At 36.7% G+C, this 24,684-nt stretch overlaps 1 protein-coding gene across 4 annotated transcripts in view; it reads left to right on the plus strand.

The window, feature by feature from the left end:
* LOC131200689 (uncharacterized) overlaps window positions 1–24,684 on the plus strand; it is a 278,336-nt gene that overhangs the window by 41,415 nt on the left and 212,237 nt on the right. For 3 of the 4 annotated variants that reach the window (XR_009155683.1, XM_058187834.1, XM_058187833.1), the window contains exons 2-3: window positions 17,019–17,135; window positions 18,678–18,710. Coding sequence is in view for 3 of the 4 variants with exons in the window: in XM_058187834.1 (XP_058043817.1) it covers window positions 17,019–17,135; window positions 18,678–18,710 (150 nt within the window). In the remaining variant the exon portion in view is untranslated. Of the gene's footprint in view, window positions 1–17,018; window positions 17,136–18,677; window positions 18,711–20,807; window positions 23,027–24,684 lie in introns of those variants that run through there. The other variant, XM_058187835.1, reaches the window with a different exon arrangement.

The following is a 24,684-nucleotide window of genomic DNA, read 5'->3' on the forward strand; positions in this document are numbered from 1 at the left end:
TCTTTTGTTCATAGGAACCAATGAATACTTCAGAATTTTTAAAAACAGCTCCATTGGATCACACACCACAAAGTCAATCTAAAAGGCTAAATCATCCGTTCAGCAGGCAATGAAGCGCTCGGGCATTTCAAACTGTCTATATTCATTTTAAATTGCTTCAAATAAATGCTTGAATTGCCAGGAGAGTGAGCTTTTTTTTCCTTTGGTGTGTGCTTAACCATTTTCTTTGGCATATCAAATTGGTGGAATTAACAGTGTAACTAACAAGTCATGATCCATGTGGGGTTTTTTCCCACCCAGTAATTGCATCCTTCCAAATGAATCTTAGCAACCAGGCCACAAATCAAAAATCAGACCTAATTATTGCCAATTCCATTCCTCTGAAGCATCTATCGCCGCTGTATATGACTTTTCCCCCATAGTATAGTTGATGCTTTTTTATTTGCTCTAATAAAAAAATCTAAGCCCTCATTTGATTAAGAGTGGCTTATTGAATAAATCACAAATGGCTGGTATTGATTCAATTATTTACTATAACTTTTAAGTTGATCTATTTCTAGTTGCTCTGAGTGGAGTATAGTATTAATACCAGAAGATAAAAATTTAAATAATACAGCTAATAACCCATCAGTCCAATGTGCCATGGTCCTACTCATCCCCAAATGCTGTTCTGAGGAGGCAAGTTATTATGGATTTCTGAAAGTTTTAAGGAGGCAGTGGTCTGGTTATCTAGGGGTAAGATGTCCCAAAGGAAGTGACCATCACTTCAAAGACTTATGTCCAGTATCCCTAAAAAAGACATTTTTTTAGCAGTGACACCTTCGGTAATCCCTCTCTCCCAGTTCTTACTACATTCAATAAATGTAGTAAAGCAGTCATAAAGTTATCCAGGCCCTGAGTCATATAGAGTTTTACAAGTAATAACTAGCACCCTGAATTGTACCTGGAAGAAGGCAGGTGCAGCTTCTATAATAGTGGTGTTGCAGAAGCAAACCTTGGTACGCTCATATCTACTAAGGCTGCTGTGTATTATGGATAAGGTGGTTTCAGGGGCAGCCAACATAGAACACACTTCCATAATCCAACCATTAGGAGATAAGGGCATGAATCACTGTGCATAAACCTCTTGATCAAGGCAAAGCCACAACTGGTGGCACTCTCAGCCTACAAGAGACCTCAAATAGTAGTCCATCTAGGAACATGTTATCTCATTGAGAGTAAAAAATAAAACCATCTCTGGATGCAGATGGTTTTCAAATTTATAGCTACTATGTCATGACAGGAGTCAGTCTAAGCCTGTTTTTCCTCATCCAGATCCTAACACCTGGCAAATACCAACTCAAAATTTCATTGCATTTCTGTCCAGCTTGGGACAAAGTTATATACCTGGGTATTATCAGAATATTGATGGTATGTCATCCCATGCCAGTAGATGAAATTTCATCCAGGTATTAAACAATAAGGAGATTGAACCCTTAGATGCCCCATAATGGATTGCGCAAAGATTTGCCCTCTCCCCACTTATCATCACCAATTGGAACTAGCCTCTTAGGAAGGAGGAAAACACTGGAAAAACTAATATTGTGTCTTTCAATATGTGTAGAGAGTCCAAAAGGTACTAAAACAATGTTAAAACAATGTGTTAAAAACAATGATATGTTGAGAGAACCAATATAATTATACTCCCTGTACCCTGGCCCTGCCAAAGATTATCAACAAGAGTGATCAATGAGTTTGGTTTCACAGTAGGCCTGAATCCTTATCGAAAATGATTCAGTAAATTTGCTTCAACTAAGGCTCTTATAACTATAATCCAACAGCCTTTCTTTTAAAAAAAGGGAGATTGGTAGGTAGTTCTCTAAAATTGTTGGGTTGAGTCGGATGAAATGTAAAATTTGTTCTGTGGGCGTGGCTTGGTGAAGGGGGTAATGTGACTGGGTGGATGTGGCCACCTTTTTTTTTTTTAACTTTTAAAAGCATTTTTTTCTACAACCTCTTCAGCTGAAGAGATTGTAAAAAATGCTTTTAAAAGCCTTTGAAGATCAGGCAACTCAGCTGGGATCGCCAGAGGAGCCTTTTAAAAGCATTTTAAAAGCATTTTTTTACAACCTCTTCGGCCGAAGGGGTTGTAGAAAAAATGCTTTTAAAAGGTTCTGACGATCCCATCTGAGCCATGCAATCACCAGAGGCTTTTTTTTTTTACTTTTAAAAGCATTTTTTCAGCCGAAGAAAAATGCTTTTAAAAGTAAAAAACAAAACAACCTCTGATGATCGCGCGGCTCAGCTGGGCATGGGTGGGGGGCAGGGATTTTTGCTACCGGTTCTCCGAACCACCTGTCACCATCACTATCAGAAGCATTTCACCCCTGGTTTGAGTTCACAAAACATATTAGGGTGTAATCCAGGTTTGCATATTAGAGAAACTAGATTTCTCCCAACTTCCAAACCAAACCAAGCAAACCATTGTAGCTTAATCTTGATTCATACACTTAAGCAGGCAGTTGTCTTATTTCAGCTTTATGACCCCGCAATGCTCTAATTTGCCAGTCATGCTTATATACTTGATTGTTTCAATGACCATTATCAGTTTTAACAGTTTTGAATAAAAGTGTGACTTTTTTTAATCACTCATATGATAATATACTACTATCCTTGGCTTGATTTCTGTTATATTATAATTTACCCTCCTGGAGGACATGTAACTCAACGCGATGCACTGAGTCAGAAAATACATTGCAGCTTTGCAAGTTCACCTTTTCAAGCAGCTGGGGGAAAGCAAGGTCAGCTGCTCTGGGGTAAATGGTGATGCCCTCTTAGCCATGCTAAGGGAGGGGGAATATTCCAATTCCTGCCCCTGGAAGAAAGGAAATGAGTTTTTGGTACTGCTACCCTGTTTCCCCCAAAATAAGACATTCCCTGATAATAAGCCCAATCGGACTTTTGAGCACATGGCACTAAGGCCAAGTGCTTATTTTGGGGTTCAAAAAATATATATCAGACAGGGTCTTATTTTCGGGGAAACACAGTAAATTAAACAAATCAGGACTTCTATTCCTATCCTTTTGGAGATAAGCCTTGGAGAGACATTGGGTCTCTCTCTCACTGGAAGAGGCCTTAGCTAAATGGAAAGCCTATCAGTTGAATGCAGGATCCCAGGTACAACCTACAGCCTCTTCAAGTAAGGGCTAGAAAATTCCTGTCTGAAATTCAGGATTGCTGCTGCCAGTCAGGGCAACATTATGAGCTGGATGGACCAATGGTTGATTTGGAACAAAACAACTTGTGTTACAGCAGAACACAAAAGGAAGACAGTTGGTTCCCTTAAGCGCTATGATTCTGTCGTATGATATATTCCATATTTTATTACTTTTTGCTTTAGGCAATTGCTTGTGCAACAACAGTGACTCACATCCCTTCCACTTCAGCAGTCTTCCTCTCTCTTTAGAACTATGTTTCAAGACGACAAAATACACTTATTGTTGTGTTTATCCTGTAATAAGCTTGGATTTTTTTTCCTCTCTCTCTCCCTCCCTCCTTCCCTTTTTTATTTTTATAGTTCAGGAAAAGAATTTGGCAACAAAAGTATAGACTGGACTTCTTGACGGGTGCCAGCTGCTATGCAAATATTAAGTTACACTTTATTTTTCACCGCCAATTTTTTGATGGTTGGTCACTGTCTTTTATTTTAGCATCAGAATGCTTGAAAAGGAAAACGAGGAATAACCACATCAAAATCAAAGGATTCAAGTTTCAAACACATCCTGACCGCAAGAGCTGGTGACAGTGGGGCAGACAGGCTTAAAAGGCAGCAGAATGTCCTTTGTTAGAGATTTTGAAGAGATTTGTGTGTGTGGGGGGGGCTTAGCAATATCACACCAATGGATCCCCTTCATTGGTAAGGGTGGACTGGATGACTCTTAAATTCATTTCAGATCAATGGTTTGGATGATGTTTGTGGTAAAATTCTGTGGTAACCAAAATATCAATGTCATCTTAGCACAGAACTGTTTTAAGACTACAGCCTTGACATCAGCCAGCAAAAAACATTTCCACAGTCAATGTTTTTATTTCTCAGAAGCAATTTGAAAATGACCTTGAATTGTTTTCATTCCACCAAAGCCTTGTATGATGAGAACAAGGAGCAAAAATTATTTCTTGCCCCAAGTTGCTGCAAAGCTTCACTCCCACTCAAAATATTTCTATCCTTCACACAACAGTAGAAGGAACTTCTTCAAAAACATCATGGTGCTTGTCAACCATGGAATGTGAGGAAGAAAAGGGAAAATAGAGGGAAAAAACCCCCAATTTATTCTGCTTTTGCTTAGCTACTGTCTGAAGGGGAGATGTGAAGCTGCCCTTTATAGGACCTATTAAGGCCAATAAACCCCAGGAAGATGTGTAACACAAGTGGGGATGTAGACTGTCCCCAAATACCATTGGGAGGGGGAGAAATCACACCTAAACAGGACCAAAAATTAAAAGAGAAAGGAAGTTCATTCTTTATACTTACTGTACTTGCCAGACATACAAATTAAGATATTAATATTTTAGAATGATTGTTTTTTACGAAAGTTTGTCTATAGGTATTTGTGTATGAGAAAGGCAAATGGACAGGCAGAATTTCCAACAATTGGAGCAACATTCCTTAGGAATTTTCCTTACTCCTCTCATATGGGAACACGTATCAGGGACCATGAGGTCAAGGAGTTGTTTAAATTGGCAATTCAGCATGAGAATGGCAAAAATTGCAGTAACCTCCCATGAACTCTGCCCATTTGGTAGTTGATAGCCTGCCTGTTTTCACCCTTATCATCGCAGTCCATTAATCCTATAATACTGGATTGAAATACTTAAGGACTTATCCCACCACTATATGAATACGTGGTGTGTTTAATGATCAAACTTTGTGAAGAGATTTGGCGTTGGGTTGCAAAGGGATTTGCTATCGCAGGATGGATATGGTTCAAAATTAAAATTGTAAATGCTACAGTGATAGTGAATATTATTTTTGCTTTGTCTCAATAGTAGAACTTAGACTCATCTAATTAAACTGATTAGCTGTGGGTTCAAGAAAAACAAAATAACTTTTAGGAAGTCCAATAGCTTCTGAAATATATGATGAAAGCTCCTAGTAATAATTTAATAATCCATTAAATTATTAAATAATTTAATGGGGCTATTATGAGGTAAGACATTTCCACTTCTCCAGGGTCATCAGCATATGCACGAGGGTAATACTGGTAGATTCAGAAGAATTCCAAAGTTTGAATAAGAAGGAAACCATATTTAAGGGAAATAACCATTCAAATATGGCATAATAATGCAAAATCTCAAAACTAAGCGAGCTAAACATGAAAAAGGATAGGCATAGGAGGGGTGTGGAATGACAGAAAAAGGAGGACAGAGGAAGAAATGTTTGGTTAGAAGATAGGGAGAATGTTCACTGGGTGAATAATTTCTTCAGTCATATTGAGAAACAATGCTTAAAGTTTCCCACTGAAGGAAGCGAATCTTGCCCATTTTATATAAACCAGCTTTATGTAAACCATACAATTATTTATAGTTAGAATAGCACACCACGGTATTCACCACCACTGCCTATGTGTGGGATATGTATAGAATTTATAAATATTGTGAACTCCCTATAAAAGCACCTGAAGTAAATCTACTATATCTCCTACTCCTACTCCTTCCTCCTATTCTACTTCTCCAAAATTGGATGACTTAAGTTTAAGTCAATTGTACCGTCTGCTTCAGATTAGAATAATATAAGAAAATAAATTATCAGGCTGCTGCTGCTGCTGCTAATTATGATGGTTCATCCCACAATCAGTTGGATGTTTAGACTAGATTTGACATTTTTATCCACCTATCGAGTCTTTCCCAAGAACTTTGGATAGGGAAATATTATTGTTTGATGGTGTTAGAAGTATCACTGTTATTAAGCAGTGTCTATGCAATATTTTTTTTTTACAAAAGAACTTCATACTTATCTTGCCTATTCAAAGAACCTTGGTATAAATCTTTCTTCCACCTACTTTCCAAGATCCCAGGTATGTGCTTTCTAAACTTTTATTATAAAAGCTTCCTGCTTTCTGTGCTGCCAGATTCTATATTTGGCACGTTGTGGGCTGAAAGGCAAGAAGAAATACTTACAAAATGAGATCATATAATCCAAAATGACATACTGTTGTATTAACCGTGTCAATATTTAATTTAAAGAAAGCTTCTGCTTCTGTCAGATCATTCTTTATTTTTCAGGCTGCCAAGTTCATGATCTGCTGCAGGTTCTAATTGGCAACTTTGGGAATGATGAATTTTATATAATGGAGAATAAGCAGGTCAGGCTCATTTCCATTAGTAATGAGAAGTTACAACATGGCATTCTTACAGTTGATTTATTTACAAATATATTACAGATTTGTGGAGGTAAGCAAAGAGCCTACTTCCCTCTTTCACATAGGCACACACACACCCCTCACTATACATTCATGGGACCAGGGAAAATTAAGTTGAAATTAGTTAGTACCACTTTATAATGCCTTGGTAAGGCCACACTTGGAATATTGCATCCAGTTTTTTACAATGTAAAAAAGATGTTGAGACTCTAGAAAGAGTGCAGAGAAGAGCAACAAAGATGATTAGGGGACTGGAGGCTAAAACATATAAAGAATGGTTGCAGGAACTGGGTATGTCTAGTTTAATAAAAAGAAGGACTAGGGGAGACATGATAGCTGTGTTCCAATATCTCAGGGGTTGCCACAAAGAAGAGGGAGTTGGGCTGTTCTTCAAAGCACCTGAGGGTAGAACAAGAAGCAATGGGTGGAAACTGATCAAAGAAAGAAGCAACTTAGAACTAAGGAGAAATTTCCTGACAGTTAGAACAATTAATAAGTGGAACGACTTGCCTGCAGAAGTTGTGAATGCTCCAACACTGGAAATTTTTAAGAAAATGTTGGATAACCATCTGACTGAGATGGTGTAGGGTTTCCTGCCTGGGCTGGGGGTTGGACTAGAAGGCCTCCAAGGTCCCTTCCAACTCTGTTGTTATGTTATGTTATGTTATGTTATGTTATGTTATGTTATGTTATGTTATGTTATGTTACGTTACGTTACGTTACGTTACGTTACGTTACGTTACGTTACGTTACGTTACGTTACGTTACGTTACGTTACGTTATGTTATGTTATGTTATGTTATGAAATAGGCAGGAAATGGGTGGGGGGCGGTTTTCCAGTGACATAGTCTTTCATTGTTTCTAGTCATCTGCAATAAAAGTATTTCATCCCAAACAGTCCATCGGTTCTATTAAATAGAGGAAAAGAGGAAAATCAGAATGAAGGAGCTTGTTTGCTTGCTTGTTTATTTTTTATTTATTAAATTTGTATACTGCTCAACTTCCAACTTTCTGGTGATTTACAAGTAAAACATTTATTTATTTATTTATTCATTTAATTTATTTATTTTGTCACACAGTATATATAAGCATAAGCATGAAATAATTGCACAATATATACGCATATATATGAGTATAAGTAATGACTATATTAATTGGATATAACGAAAGGAAACAATAGGACAGGAACGGTAGGCACGTTTGTGCTCTTATGCACGCCCCTTATAGACCTCTTAGGAATGGGGTGAGGTCAATGGTAGATAGTTTTTGGTTGAAGCTTTGGGGATTTTGGGAAGAGACCATAGAGTCAGGTAGTGTATTCCAAGCATTAACAATTCTGTCACTGAAGTCATATTTTCTGCAAACAAGTTTGGAGCGGTTAACATTAAGCTTAAATCTATTGTGTGCTCATGTATTGTTGCAATTGAAGCTGAAGTAGTCTTCGACAGGAAGGACATTGTAATAGATGATTCTGTGAGTTAAACTCAGGTCATGTCGAAGGCGGCGTACTTCTAAATTTTCTAAACCCAGGATTTCAAGTCTGGTAGTATAGATCCCTGCTCCAAATAATACAGTAATAAAACAAGGAACCAAAGATGGTAAAGAGCAAAGACCTGGGAAGCAATAAAGCCACCCATTTCTATACCCGTAGAAGTTATAACCATCCCAGCCAAGCTAAGAACTAGCCTTCTGGACACTCTAAAAGTAGCAGGGAGGCCCCCCTCAGATCTTGAGGGGACCCTCATTCCAAATGGCAGTCATTATGACAGAGAAGACAAACTTCCAGGATCCCAATAGATGGCATTGTTTAATCAAAGGCTGAGCAGATATTTGGAGAGAGATGGTTTCTCTCTAGAGCAGAGGTCTTCAAACTTGGCAGCTTTAAGACTTGTGGACTTCAAATCCCATAGCTGGCTGGAGAATTCTGGGAGTTGAAATCCACAAGTCTTAAAGCTGCCAAGTTTGAAGACCTTTGCTCTAGAGACTGGACTGTATGCTGTGTAGGACTTTACAACTAATGACCAGCATTTTCAATTGCACCTGGAAGCAAACTGGCGACTGATGCAGGTCACAAATTATAAATCTTATATGAACATTCCAAAAATGTCCATCCTTGCTTTTGCTGTTGCATTCTGGATTGGTTGACCTTTCTGGGCAGTTTTCAAAGACAGTCCCATATAGAGCATATTGCAATAGCACAGGCCGTAAATGAGTATCTGAAGGTTCTCCCAATCTAGGAAAGGGCACAATTGGTGGACCAGATGGAGTACAAAAGAATTCCTGGCTAACCTAACCACTCCACACAACCTCCAGATACTAGGACAGAACCTCAGTAGCCTCACTTGGCCAATCTATGGTTGAAATGTATAATTGGTTTCATCAGTATATTAATGATGCAGAACTCCACACTGTCTTATGACCTCACCCAGAAATTTCCTGGAGATGTTGAATAGGAGGGCAGAGAGTAGAGAGTAGAACCTAGTTACCCCCACCACCACCACCACAAAGGAAGATCATAGGGAACAATCTCCTTCCAACCAACTCTTAATGGAACCAAGATAAAATGGTGCTCCTATCCCCAGCCTTCGGAGCCAACTCAGAAGGATACTGTGGTCAACGGTACTGAAAGCCACTAAGAAATCAAGGAGCACAAGGATAGAAGCACACCTCAATCCTGACTGCCACGGATCAACTACATATGCAATATCAACTGGCCTGGTACAAAATCCCAGCATGAAATCTGACTGATATGGATCTAGATTTAATTGTAGCTCTCCAATAAAAGGAATTGAACTGTCTGATATATGAATACTATTAGAGCTGATTATAAAACGTGTCAAGTATTTGCTTTTAAATTTAAGAACTTGTAGTATCAAATACAAATACAGTAATGCTGAGAAGTAGAGGTGGAATTTGCTTGTGCTTAATAATAATAATAATAATAATATCAGAGTTGGAAGGGACCTTGGAGGTCTTCTAGTCCAACCCCCTGCCCAGGCAGGAAACCCTACACCATTTCAGACAAATGACTATCCAGCATTTTCTTAAAAATTTCCAGTGTTGGAGCATTTACAACTTCTGCAGGCAAGTTGTTCCACTGATTAATTGTTCTAACTGTCAGGAAATTTCTCCTTAGTTCTAGGTTGCTTCTCTCCTTGATTAGTTTCCATCCATTGCTTCTTGTTCTACCCTCAGGTGCATTGGAGAATAGTTTGACTCCCTCTTCTTTGTGGCAACCCCTGAGATATTGGAACACTGCTATCATGTCTCCCCTAGTCCTTCTTTTCATTAAAATAGCCATACCGAGTTGCTGCAACCGTTCTTCATATGTTTTAGCCTCCAGTGCCCTAATCATCTTTGTTGCTCTTCTCTGCACTCTTTCTAAGAGTGCTTGAATTACTCAAAACTATTATTCTTTCCTAGAAGGCACAATTTTGAAATTGAAATATGAATATTCCATATTTTGTGTCACTTTGAAATAGGAAGACATCATCTGATAGATCTCCTTCCAGATATATTGAAATCAACTCTAGAGAATCTAATGGATAGATTTATGTGATATTAATTAGCTTTGTCTTACTTCCCATTGTCTCATGCTAGAGAGACACTTAATTTTACAAAATCTGATGCTTAATGAATGAGATGGTCTCCAGTGCTAAATTAACTTCTCCTCCCAAGAGTTGCCATGCTGCAGACCAAGCACTTGGATGCAGATAGCCTGATATATTCTAATTTACTGAAGCAATTAGATGTTGGGAGTCCCAGGCAGTAATGATGATGGATGTCTCCCTTTGGATGCCTAGTAAGGAAACCCAGTCCAGCTCATCTTTCCTAAGTTGCATCATCTTCCATTACTCTGTTGTTTCTAAATTACAATAGATTGGTTTGCCAGAAGAAAATGTAGTACTTAATGAGAAAGTCAAACTGTTTGGGGTTGGATAAGAAATTTCCATATAAAAATCAAGTACCACTTGGTAGTGAATGGCGCCTGAGAATCTGTTATTATTATACTCAGAGACAAGCTATTCTTTCTTTGATTCATTATTAATATGCTACTTTGCATTATAAAATATATTTATCCGGCTCTGAGATTGCTTTTAATAAAGAAAATTTTTGTGAAGAAAAAAAATAATGAAATTCATAAAAATAGTCCAGTAACACCTAGGTTTAATAGCTCATTTGGGAGGAGGAAATGATTAGTTCTTCCACTGCCATGAAATACCAAATTGTTTCAATCACATCATTTTGTTCAGGCTATTTTGGACATGACTATTATTTTAGGTTTAAATCAGATGCAAATCATGTCTGTTTTGTCCAAAAGTGATTAACTGGTGGCTCATCTTCTTTAACTTCAGCCTCATCAAGTTAAAATTTCTTTGTAATGTTGAGATAATGTAACACTGAGATAGAATAACGCTGAAATGGCATAACAGTAAAAAAAAATAAAAAATGCAACAGCCCAGAATGGCGTAATAGGCTGAACTTGCGTAACTCTGAAATAACAGGACTAGCTCATCTCCAACAGTCACATGAATGATTTGGCTCCATTTGAGACTTCAGCCTCTTCTTTAACTTCAGCCTGACTCTTTAACTTAGTAACATTCATATTCAGGTCGAGTTATGAAAGAAGATGGAATAGGAGGACAAGAGAGAGAATAGAGAGGGTGAACAAAGGTCTGCCACGAGACATGCCGCATTTATGTTCCCCTTATGTGTCATAAGGGGCAGATGGTTCTCCCCCCCCCCCCACTGGCTGGTGATAGATGAAGGAGGGAGTGTTAAAAGGCCAATGGAATCAAACAATCACTTTGCTTGTCATATGTTATTTATCAAAATACAGGAGAAGAAGAGCAAGGATCAGCAACAGGAATAATCAATTTCATGCTGATGCAGTTTCTAGCAGTTTAAAGATGGTTAGATAGCGCTTCATTTCATCAGTGGGGAACTACCCTAGAGTGACCTACTCCTGACAGTGTAGCAGCATTTCTCAATTCAATCTCAATGCCTAATTCCTCCAAAAATATCCCAAACCTTTTTAAATTTCCCAAGTCTTCAATAAGGATCTAAAGACCTGGTTCTGCCAGTTGGCCTCGGGCCCCAATGCAGAAACAATACAGTGGAGGTCAAGTAACAACAGATCTCACCTCTCCCTAATCTGCCCTCCGCCTGGTTTGGAAGTGTGTATGCATCATGTGCGATTTTGGACACTCAACACATGCGCAGAGGGTCAAAAACAGGTTACTTCCTGGTTAAAAACTGGAAGTAATGATGTCCAGGCGGGTGGGCGGAGCTTTGTGCTGCCACTGCTAGCGGTTCACCAAACCACACGCCGCTACTGGTTCGTGTGAACCAGTAGCATTTCACCCCTGGCCCCCACCCTTCCCACATGTCCTTGATTTTAATTTATTATGTTTCAATGTAGATATATTTTTATGTCTGAAAGCCACCCCAAGTTACCTTATGGTAAGATGGATGGCCAATAAATTGTATAAATAAATAAAAATTTATTCCTGAATTTCTGTATTAGTGAAAACCTGATACACACACCACACTACACCCCCAAAGAACTTCCAAAGTACTGGCAGACATAAAACATTGTCCCACACTGTGCATTGGCTCATGATGTTAATTTAAACATTTGGTCAGAAATCTGTAAGAAGGAAACTAATTGTTCCTGTAGAGATCTTATCACCCCAGACATGGAAAGCTTCCTTTTATACAGAAAATCTCCCTGCCCTTAAAATGTCAAGCTAACCTACACATTGAGTATATTAGCAAAGTAATTAGACTGTTTTTATTTGAAAGCATAAGCAACTGCAACAGCCCAAAAGAAAAAGAATGGTTGCTCACTACAGCTATCCTCAGGGTAATTCAGTCTCTAGTTCTGACGGATTCTTTAAATTGCATATACATAGCATGGCATGGATGAGCTGTAGTTGTCTAGCAGTTGTTTTGTGGTGCATCTGCAGTGGTGTGATTTACGTTCCTCTTAGTGGGATAATTTGCCCTGGATCTATGCATACTCGCATAACAAGAAAATGATGCATATGTCAACCAGCAAGAACATCTGCAAACTGCATATTGTTCCAATCCCTTGGGACTGTGTGGAATTAATCTAGATTTAAAATAGAGAAAAATAGTCTGTAACTAGAAGACTATAACCAGAAGAATTAAATAATATGACCCAGCTTTATAAGCAATGACATTAAATCAGTGCTGAATATTTTACTAAGGGATGTTAGAGAAAAAGAAAAGCAATGTAATTGGTAAAATGATACAATATCTGTTTTAACACTTTAAAACTTGATTCAGCTCCTGGGAAAACAATGTAATAAACATCAGGAAAAACTTTCTTGATGAAACTTTCCAATTTTTTCAACCAAATACAGTAACTACTTCCTTCGCAAACGGAATAGTAAAGTATGTATAATTTGATATTAAACCCAAAATGAAGGGGAATAATGTTAATTCACAGCATCGGGTAATTACAAAAATGTCAGTGGAGATCCTATGAATTAATGCCAAAAGCATTAGTTTACAAAATATATTGCCTGTCAACTTTGTTACTAAAAATAGGAAGGAGGATCATAACTCAATGGCAGAGCATATGGTGTGCAAAGGATTCCAGGTTTAATCTGTCATAGCAGGTGGTCAGAAAAATTCTTGCTGAGGCCTCCAGAGATCTTTATTGTAAAAGATGTACGGTTACTTCTTTGGCAAGAAAGTTGAATATGTTCTTATGATGCAAAAATAACTTGCATCCTTCTATTAGGAGAAAATAAAAACAATTTCATCAGGGGGAAAAAAATCTTAGAGGTTCAGTAGTACTAAGACTTTTCAATTGAATGCCATTGTATATTCTATTTATATCTTGTCCTTTTATCCATCTTTCTTTCTTTGTTACATTTCCTTACTTTATTCATACTTCATGCTTAAAGACAATTCCCTCAATGGTTCTTTCCCCCTTCTTTCTGCTCATCAAAGAGATCTGAAGTTTGTAAGGGCGTATTGAGAGGATTGTTGTTTAGAAGTAGATGAATTTGATTTCTTTCAACCTCCTGTTTTTTTCAGAATATGTTTTTCACTGTTTCTTATTTTTAGGACTCAACTTAGATTGTCAAACCTGATTGTTTGAAAGGGCTATATATAATTTATACAATCTTAATATACAGTATATATTTCAAAATATGCAAGTTTGTTTGCAGTCTACCTGGCACAGATTTAACAAATAATTTATTATGCATTTTTATAAATGTATCCATGTAATATGTGTGTGTGTGTGTGTATGTGTGTATTTCCCAAACATACTTCTAATTGGAAAATTATTTTGCAGATTTATAGCACTGAGAATGTTGACCATCCATTTGTTGGTTTGAAAAAGCAAAATTAGACAAATTGAAAAGTTAACTAAATGAAGGTCTGCTGAAGATTTAATCATTTTATGAAAGGGGGAGTCTTTTTTCTTTCTTTCTATATAGTCATTGTAGTTTTGGATGTTACTAATTTCAAAAATAAATATAATAAATATATATTTAAAATTAGAAACAGATCAGCTGCCCAAGTGGCTTTTCTTCCTGTGTGTGCATGAAAGTTGGTTTCTTCCTTTCTTTATTCTGCTTTCTCTTTGCATTTTAGGAATGTCGCAAAATCAAAGGTCAAATAAATCAAAGGCAACCTGGTGTCTATGTTTGTGTGTGGGTGTGGGGGGGGGAGATATTTCTCCATTGTGAAGAATTTCAGCACTTGTTACAAAAATGCTTGCTCTTATAAGGGAAGACAAGCACATGGGGTTTTCAGAATAGATTACATTTGTTTCAAAGGAAAGTTTCAGAGCTTCCTTTTGATGGAGAATAAAATCAAGGTTGTTCTCCTGGCATTTTTCAAGAGTGGTGCAAACTGTGACCATTTGGAATCAAAGTTGCTGCCTTTGTTTTTTGTGGCCGCATTCAAAACATCATGCTTTCTGAAGGAAGAAATGAGGCCACTGGTTTTCGCTTTTTTAATTTTTATAAAACTATTCTTCGAGTCTGCTCTCTTTCTCTCTCTGTGTGTGTGTATGTGCTTCCAGTACTTTAATGGTATATGTCAAATTAGGTCAATGAATACTGAAGGTAATGTGGTGTGCTAGTGCCCGCTGTTTCACCTCCCTACCCTCAGTTTATTTCCATCTCATCTTTCTGTGTTCAGATAACTTCTTAACAAGATGTTTCTGTCTTTTTTTCACATCTGCTGCCAGTCCCCAGTGTCAGTGCTTTGCAATCTCCATCACATAAGAAGGTTGAATATGTTCCTAGTCAATGTCTGGGAGTCAGAACTATAAAGCTGTCAAGTCTCAGCAATGAATGTTCTATATTTCAGTCTCCCTACACCTCTGTCCTGGGTTTTTGGAGCACTACTTGCATGAGGCTTGGCTCATGTTTTTGAGTTTTGGATTGGCTTAAAGCAATGGAGTTGAGCAGAGTAGTCTGACTCACAGTTTCTCTTTGTGGTTTACATTTCATCCACTGCTCTTATTCCAGGTCATATTAGTTTGGAAGTTCATGCAATATGCTGCAATGCTTTACTGACCCTGTTAAATATGTTGTGTGAAATCAGCCTAAGCTTACAGGCACTTAAATCATATTTGGATTGGTGCTAATCATTGATAATAAGCAGATCGGATCTAGAGTTTTGGAATCCTTCAGATGTTCTGGATTCAACTTCTACAGCTCACAGCTGATAATTACCACAATTTTTACTATTATGTGTGGTGTAGATCAGTTCTTCTGGAGAATTCCAGATCGGAGACTGACCTAGGGACTTAATTGATCAGAATCTGGAAATGCTTAAGAAAAGGATACAGCCATTCAGGGCTGTATTTTTCCTAGGAATTTTCTTGCTCCCAATTTATTGTAAAACTTCTTTGTCCATTCACTTGCCTATTTCCCTTTATATTGAAAATCTAATAATAATGTTGGAAAAATACAATGCCTATTACAAACGTACACAATCATAGTTCTGCTCACTTCATAAACAAAAGGAAAAATGCACAACAGAAACAATTATAATTTCTGAACTGTGATACCCAATTGTCTTTTTCAGTATTAAATAGATAATAACAAAGGGCTTGATATCCATTTCAAAACAAATATAGCATAACTTTTAAAGTAATAATCAAGCAACATCTGAATCTTGTATGGTATAAGATTTCACAAAAGCTAGAATTAAAATTAATGAATGTGTTAAATTTTATAGAAGCAAAGATTAAACAATAACAAAAAAATATTTTTAAAGCTACAGCCTAATTCAAATTTGAATTGCTGCATTTTGCTGCTTTAAATAGAAAATATAAGTAGTTATTAGCCCTGAACAAGGAAGACATGAACAGAACATTTTGGCACATAGGTACTATAAATCTGAAAATCAGGTGCTGCTGTTAGATGCTGCTATTAAAAAAAATATCAATAAGGGAGAGTCAAAGAAGTTTATTACTAGTAATAATTGATATTGAAAAAGAATTGGTACCAGTCAGAAAGCATAATTATAAATCTCTTTCATTCAAAATTAAAATTAAGTCACAGTATCTTTCATTATAGATAGTCCTTGGTTAACAACCATCCTGTTTAGTGACTGTTTGAACTTACAATGATACTGAAAAAGTAGCTTTATGATTGGTCATCAAGCTTATGACTATCATAGCATCTCTGCAGTCATGGAATCATGAGTTGGCTGCTTTGTAACTGGCATGCATTTACAATAGTTGTAACATCCTGCAGTCATATGATCACCTTTTGCAAGCTTCACAGCCAACGTCTCAATGGAGAAGACAGAAATAAGTTGCAAGTTGTGGTCACGTGATATTGCATTAATGAACACATGGGTGGCTTGCTTAATCGTTGCAGTGAAACTGAAGTTAGAAGTCTGGCACAGTCATGTGCCACTTAGTGACAGAATTGCCAGTCCTAATTACAGGGTCCTTGTTGCTACCTGAGCTTGGTTGTTTGCTTGCAGACATTTTGTTACTTGACTAGGTAACATCTGCTCTAGAATTTCAGTTTTTAACTGAGGAACACTGTCCTCCACTTCTCTTCTCTCAACAAAATACCTTATGCCACCAGACTCAAAATTTTCGGCTTAGACAACTTAGAACTTCGCCGTCTTCTGTCTGACCTAAGCATAGTACATCAAATCATCTGCTACAATGTCCTACCAGCCAATGAATACTTCAGCTTCAACCAAAACAATACAAGAGCACACAATAGATACAAACTCATGGTAAACCGATCCAAACTAGACTGCAGAAAATACGATTTCAGTAACAGAGTTGTCAATTCCTGGAATGCACTACCTGACTCTGTGGTTTCTTCCCCAAATCCCTAAAACTTTAACCTTAGACTGTCTACTGTAGACCTCACTCCATTCCTAAGAGGTCTGTAAGGGGCATGCATAAGCGCACCATCATGCTTATTGTCCCTGTCCTAATGTTTTCTTTTATTTTTATCCTTTACATGTATTTATAATTATGTTTACACTTGTATCTGTCATAAAATACATGCTTGATGAAATAAATAAAATAAAATAAATATTGATTCTGGTAAGTAGCTGCATTTAAGATGACTGTAAAATTCGGTTTGTTTCCAGTTGTCTTGAACATCTCTGGAGGGACCTGAAAATAGCTGTCCACCAACAGTTGCCATTCAACCTAACTGAGCTTGAGAAGATTTGCAAGGAAGAATGGCAGAACATCCCCTTATTCAGGTGTGCAAAGGTTGTCGTGTCATACCCAAAATGTCTCGAGGCTGTAATTGCTGCCAAAGGTGCTTCAACAAAGTAGTGTGAAGGGTCTGAATATGTATGCCAATGTGATATTTAAGTTTTTTCCTTTTTAATAAATGTACAGACATTTCTAAAATTCTGTTTTCACTTTGTCATTATGGAGTACTGAATGTAGATCAATGAGAAAAAAATGAATTTCAACATCTGTGGAATGAAACTGGGAAACTCTGAGTTGTAGTTCTGCCTTATACACAAAGCCAGCTAGATGACCTTGGGCCAGTCACTTTTTCTCAGCCCTAGAAAGAAGGCAGTGGCAAATTGCTTCCAAACAACTTTTCCAAGAAACTTTCAGGGACTTGTATGGAGGAAAAAAAAATTTACACTAGAGATATTTCTATTATTTGTTTTTTTCCGGTTTTCTTTTTAACTTGGTACTTTTAAAGTTTTTTTTTTCCAATAAAAAAGACAAAAAAGAATGAAAAGAGAAGCCTTTGAAAGCAAATGTTAAAGGCTACAAATCACTCAGAATGCAAGTTGTCTGTTTATCAGAAAACAAGGTATTGAAAGTGACATGAAGCAACCTTTTATTGATTGTCTCCCAGCAGTCATTACTGAAGTCTGCAATGTGCTGCTTCAACTATTTTAGGCTATGGTAGTGTAAGCAAGGATTCCATTCATGCAAGGGTAGACGTTTGCCCTTTCTGCAACTATGATAGAGCTTGACATGGGATTTTAACAGTTTAACTCCGTATTATCTAAAATGGGTTTATGGTGTATGTCAGAAGAAAAGAAAATGTTCACTGTGGGCAAAACATCCAGTCTAAAAATGGCTTTTCTATATTTTGTCATATCATTTTCTGTGTTATGGATCATCATGCATAATGAATATTGCAGCTACTGCATGATCTAGTAACTTTCTGTTGCAAGGCAGTATGTGGAACCCATATCCAACCCATGCGGAGGACATTAAGTGGCAACTAAACTTAAAATTGTGGGACATTACAAAGATGGAATCAATAAAAATGCTCAAAGAATCACAATGATAAGGGAGAAAGAGTTAAAACATAGAGGGAAATTGAAGTAAGGAATAGATCAAACTCCATGGAATACAGATACAATGTGTCTTCTCCTTGAAAAACATGTATTCTTATGTCTTAACGTGACTTTAGGCTTTTTCCATTATTAGGAACTGAGGAACAGTTGGTAATTATAAACTGAACTGCTCTATCATCACCACAATTTTAAAGGTTAATACATATTATCTGTTGTGAACAAATCCTGCTGGATCTGAGGACCTTTCTGTTCATTTTCTTGAGGAGTAAGCTATTATCTATCCTATCAAGATGAAACCACCAAAGCAAAAAAATAATAATTTAATCATAAATATCTTTTATTTAAGCAGAATCTCTGAGCATCTGGGTTTTTGGAATTACTTAATTTTAATTACATTCCAATTAAACCTTCTCTTTTGTTAATATTAAGCCTTGTCTTTTGCTAACATTAAACCTTTCATTAAACATACAGATCCCCGAAAGACCAAAAAATTAGTGCCAGAAGGTGAGTAAAAAGAAAAATAATCTTTCTCTTCTTCTTTCTCCCTTCTTCTCCGTCTCCTTCTCCTTCTTCCTCTCCCTCTCTAATAGCTATTTCATTTCGTATCTTTTCATGAATGCTTGTGTTTATAATTATAGAATATAAACAAAGACAAAAAACTCAAGTCCAAATATTTCTTTAAGGGCATAATCATTTGGATACCTGAGGCTTAAGAATGTGAATAAAATGCTTATAATTGTTTGGCCTACTATACACTTTCTTGATCCCTACCCAAATTCTGCTTTTGGGGCAAAGTGTGTGAAAGTATTGATCACATTTGGTATACTGCTACAATGGCTCTCACTATCAATTTGCTACCAAGTCATGTTCAAGTTTTGCTCATGATGTGTAATGCTCCTCACAATTTCAAACTGGAATAACTGATAGATGACAGATGCAGGCTACCAGCCTGATGTTACCACCAGGGAGGACTTCTCAGTGTTGATTCCTTCAGCTGGGAATGTTTTCCCTCCCAAAATTCACAACATATAATTGCATATCGTTTAGGCACATCTTAAAATCCTGTTTCTTTAATCAGGCTTTCCCACTTCGAATACTATATATTTATGTTAATTTTGTTTTTTCTCTTTTTAAAATATATTGTCTTTTCATATGGTTTTGTATTGCTTCATTTGTATTATTTATATTTTGTACTGTGAGTGAATTTGAATTGCTTTCAGCCGTGTATAGGAAGAACTATAAAATATTAAAGAATGAGTGAATGAATACATAATTTAGCTGACAGAAGTCAGTGGACTAACATCATCTTCAAAATATATCATGAGCTGAGCAAAATCTAAAATCAAAATCTACAAAAAAAAGAGAGAATAGTTTTAAGAAACTTTGCTTTAAAGACTTTTGGAGTATTGAAAATAACACTGGTCCCAAATTATATGTTATTCAAAAAGTAAATTGTTTATGGAATGCAAAAACTTTAGATATCCAGCTTTAGAAAATTAGATCATTGGATTGCACTTCTTTCTGATGACTGAATTAGACACTTGACAGTTAACAAGAGTCTAGGAACTTATGTCAACAATAAGAAGCTGAAAAGCAACAGAGAGAAGAGAACATTAGAGGCGAACAGGTTTTAATTTCTTTCTGCTTTTCACTTGCAAAGACTCTCAAAGTCTAATTTGGAGGAATAAGTAACAAGTAAAGCAGTAGCCCAGTGGCTAAGACGCTGAGGTTGTCGATCGAAAGGTTGGCAGTTCAGCGGTTCGAATCCCTAGTGCCGCGTAACGAGGTGAGCTCCCGTTACTTGTCCCAGCTGCTGCCAACCTACAGTTTGAAAGCACATAAAAAATACAGGTAGAAAAATAGGGACCACCTTTGGTGGGAAGGTAACAGGGTTCCGTGCGCCTTTGGCATTTAGTCATGCTGGCCACATGACCACGGAGACGTCTTTGGACAGCGCTGGCTCTTTGGTTTTGAAACGGAGATGAGCACCGCCCCCTAGAGTCAGGAACGACTAGCACATATGTGCGAGGGGAATCTTTACCTTTTAAAGAAGTAGCAACGAATATAGGAATACTGTTCCCCTATTTTTTTCCAACTATTTGAGAAAGAACTATCTCCTAGATGCACCAAGCAGTGAAGACAACTAATAATCAAAGGATTTTCTCCAAAACCCCCCACAAAGGATCTTGGTGTGTTATTTTTGTAGCTGTGTCATAATTTCCCAATGGCCTTCAAAGGAAACCTTATATGTTGCTTAGTCACAATTTTCAGACCTTCATTAACTGTCTTGGAGAAGCAGGAGGACAATTATAGCAGTAATGTTGCAAAATCTCCCCAGAAGATAATTCCTTCCCTTACAGTATCACAGTTAAGGCTTGACCAAGACCAATCCATTCATCACAGAACAATCAAACTATATTTTCTACATGAAACGTGCAAAGGAGTTTTTAAGTGCTTAGATGTTATTAATTTCTTAAAGATATATAGGTAGTCCTTGTTTATGGGGGACAAGTGAGACCAGCAACTTGGCCATTAAACAAAATAGTTGCTGAAAGCACAACTGTGTTTATGAGGTTACTTCAACTTTCCTTTGCTTTACAGACCTGTGATTGTAAAGCTCATCACTGTCATAACTGAATGAGGCAAGAATTCATTGTCATTGGACCGAGGATCCACCATGCCTCTCTTTAAAAATAAAATGCTTTCTGTAAGAGATAACCAGGCTGAACTAGAGGGAGGAATCAAGAGTGTCATCAGTCTCAAGTCCCTTCACACTCATAAGAGATCTAAGTTCAGCCCACCTTGAATTCTGTTAACTCTAATCTACCCTCAATTTGTTTTGTTCGTTAGTTGTTCAGATTTTTGTAGAGAGCAAGGCTTTTGTACAGAACATGCAATAAACCTGTAGTCATTTGAACCATCTTTCTTCTTTATTTCTTGTTCCTGACACTTTCTTCAAAATGGCTTTAGGGTGCATACAATTATTGGTTTTATAATGTTTGGAATTATTATGTAATATTCTTTTTTAAATTCTTGCTTGTAAGTTTGGGAAGCTATAGAAATGTTTTAAATAAATTGGGAAGCTATAGAAATGTTTTAAATAAATTGATATTAAGGATCAAATTGTACTTCTAATATAATAGAGTAGATTTTGGGGCTGGTTTTACAACTTTGGGCTATCTTCATATTAGTTTCCATGACAATAAAATGGATATCACTCCTTTAAACCTTAAAGGATTATATCTAAGGAGAGATAGAGGGCCTCTTGTACTGATTTCAAACATAGATAAACACATCCTAAATTATACATTGAAATATTTTATTAGAGATAAAATCCACCCTATGTAAATTTCTTTCTGGAGTAAGAAAATTTAGATTCTCTGATGATTTTACTTTCTGGAATTTATACAAAAATGTACATTTGGTTCACTTTTTAAAAGAACTATTCTCTTCTTTTAGAATAATTATTGATACACAAAATCATGTTAGCTGGAATGTTTTCTCCAATATTAATGTAATTATTTTTCTGCTATTTTTTTTTGTTTCGTTTCAAAGCAGCCATAGCCACAAGCTAGGATTAGGGAACATGAAGTTCCAGAATTATGGCCCTTAATTTATAGAGGTCAGCTGGATGGATGAAACCAGAATCCCATCATAAAGATAAAAGATCTACTGGTATATTGCAGAAAAAGGAAAGCCACATTAGATTCAGCTATTAATACTAATTAAAATACAGTTTTATACAACTCACCCCATTCCTAAGAGGTCTGTAAGGGGCGTGCATAAGAGCACAAGTGTGCCTACCGTTCCTGTCCAAATTATCCCTTTAATTGTATCCAATTCATATAGTTTACATACTTATGCTTATATATATGCTTATATATCATATAGTTATTTCATGCTTATGCTTATATATACTGTTGTGACAAAATAAATAAATAAAATAAATAAAATAAAATAAACTCTGTGCTCCTGCCAGGCACCCTAGCCTTCCCTTCCTGCCCTTAGTATCACGGGAGAAGAGAAACAAATCAGCCATAGAGCAAATGCTTAGCATGAAGAAGACAACAGTTTTGATTCTTGGCATCTCTAGACATGGCTAAAAAAATCTGCAGAACTGGAGTAGAAGTGTCTAATAATCTGATTCCAGATTCCTAGAAGAGAACATTTGATTATTTGTATTTCATAACTTATCTCTCTGTTTTATAGACAGTTATGATTGGAAGACAATGGATACTTTGACTCTGCTCTCTTGGCTTTGATCTAAACCACATTTGACCTGCCTGTCTCAATATTCATGACAAAAATCCCCCACAGTGTTATTCTGGTACTTTGCTGAGCACCTGATACTGTGGTCTAATGACAAATGATCTTTATTTAGAAGACATGTGTGTCCCTAAATGTTATAAAACAATACTGGAGACCTAGAGGAATAGGAAACCTCAGAAAAAACATAACATGCAATGTCAGAATCAGACAGCATGAAAAAATGTCATGGAAACCATTCTGGGTGGAATGACAGCATTGCAGATGACTTGGTTATATATCTATATCTTTTGAGGGCACTGGGTCACTTCCCCAAATCACTAGCAACTGCTCCTAAGCATGAGTCATTTAGTGGTGCCTTTTGAAGTATTTCACTTTTAGGAAACACGATAGGTTGGCAAAGTGTCACATTCCTCTCATCAGCTCAGTATTTCTGCCTGTTGGGATGACTCAGGGCAAATGTCTCCATTTTCAGGGCTTACATGCAATATTTCAGCATTACCTTCAAGAAATATCCAGATGCGCCCATGCTGATCTTGATCCATTCCATACAATTGTTGTCCTCACATGCTTTTCACTGAGAAATCTGATGTAAAATGCTATAATTAAAATGTGGTATTTGCTATCATTTAAAGTTGTGATGATCACCAATTTAGGTAAAGTTGAAAAGTAAGCTAGATAAAGGTTTACTAGTCTTGAGGGCTTTATGTAACCTTCTGAATTACAAACAGTCCACTCCTGAGAAGCTATAATGAAAAGATCTATTACCTTTTGATCCAGTCTTCTCTCATTTTCGTTTGGCCATTGTATGATCAAATTTGAGATGGACCATTCACCAGATCCAACAGAGCTGATACTATGTTCTTAATGTTTTGACAGAATAATATTTATATTGGTGTATATTCTCCTTGCAAAGTTCTAACCTTTGACCATGACTCATTCAAAATCAGCGAATCGGTGAAATGGTTTAGGATCAGGAAAACTGATAAGGGAAATTATTTTTTGCTAAGAGATACAATAAGGAATATTAGACATGTTTTAAATATTAGAGGAAGAATGTTTTGCGAAGAGTAGGGTTGTTTTAGTCATTATAGAAGAGTGATGTTAGCAGCTTCAGGATTTCTTAGAAATAATGCATTTTGTTTGTGAAATTTTAGAAATTATACTTGGTTTATAGGCTTAATATACAATATTTTATTTTTAAATAAACTGATTTCAATGTTCAGAATTTAATAGCAATAACAGACTTATATACCGCTTCACAGTGCTTTATAGCCCCCTCTAAGCAGTTTACAGAGTCAGCATATTGCCCCCAACAATCTGGGGCCTCATTTTACTGACCTCGGAAGGATGGAAGGCTGAGTCAACCTTGAGCGGATCAGGATCAAACTGCTGGTAGTGAACAGAGTCATCCTGCAATACTGCATTCTAACCACTGCACCACAATGACTCCTAATTGTATAATATAGCATAAAACACACATATACATAGGGGTTGTTTTGACTGGTTTTGTCTGGTTTTTGTCTTATTATGTAAATAAGTAAGGTATATAGTCCTGTTTTGTTTTGTTTTTTACTTTTTTTTATTTACATTTATATCCCGCCCTTCTCCGAAGACTCAGGAGGGTTTACAGTGTGTAAGGCAATAGTCTCATTCTATTTGTATATTTACAAAGTCAACTTATTGCCCCCCCAACAATCTGGGTCCTCATTTTACCTACCTTATAAAGGATGGAAGGCTGAGTCAACCTTGGGCCTGGTGGGATTCGAGCCTGCAGGCTGCTGTGTTTTAATAACAGGCTATCTTACAGCCTGAGCCACCACGGCCCATATCCGGTTCCGGTCCTGGTCCTAAGCAGTATTTAAATTGCTGTCGTCATGTAAAACAACATAATAGAATAAAATAAAATAATAGAATAGAATAGAATAGAATAGAATAGAATAGAATAGAATAGAATAGATAGAATTTTTTATTGACCAAGTGTGATTGGACACACAAGAAATTTGTCTTGAAGCGTATGCTCTCAGTGTACATAAAAGAAAAGATACGTTCTTCAAGAATTTTAATACTTAATGATAGTCATAGGGTACAAATAAGCAATCAGGAAACAATATCAATATAAATTGTAAGGATACAAACAACAAAGTTACAGTCATACAGTCATAAGTGGAAGTAGATGGTGGTGTGAACAATGAGAAGATTAATAGTAGTG

Source organism: Ahaetulla prasina, chromosome 6, assembly GCF_028640845.1.
Source record: "Ahaetulla prasina isolate Xishuangbanna chromosome 6, ASM2864084v1, whole genome shotgun sequence".
NCBI classification, from domain to species: Eukaryota; Metazoa; Chordata; class Lepidosauria; order Squamata; family Colubridae; genus Ahaetulla; species Ahaetulla prasina.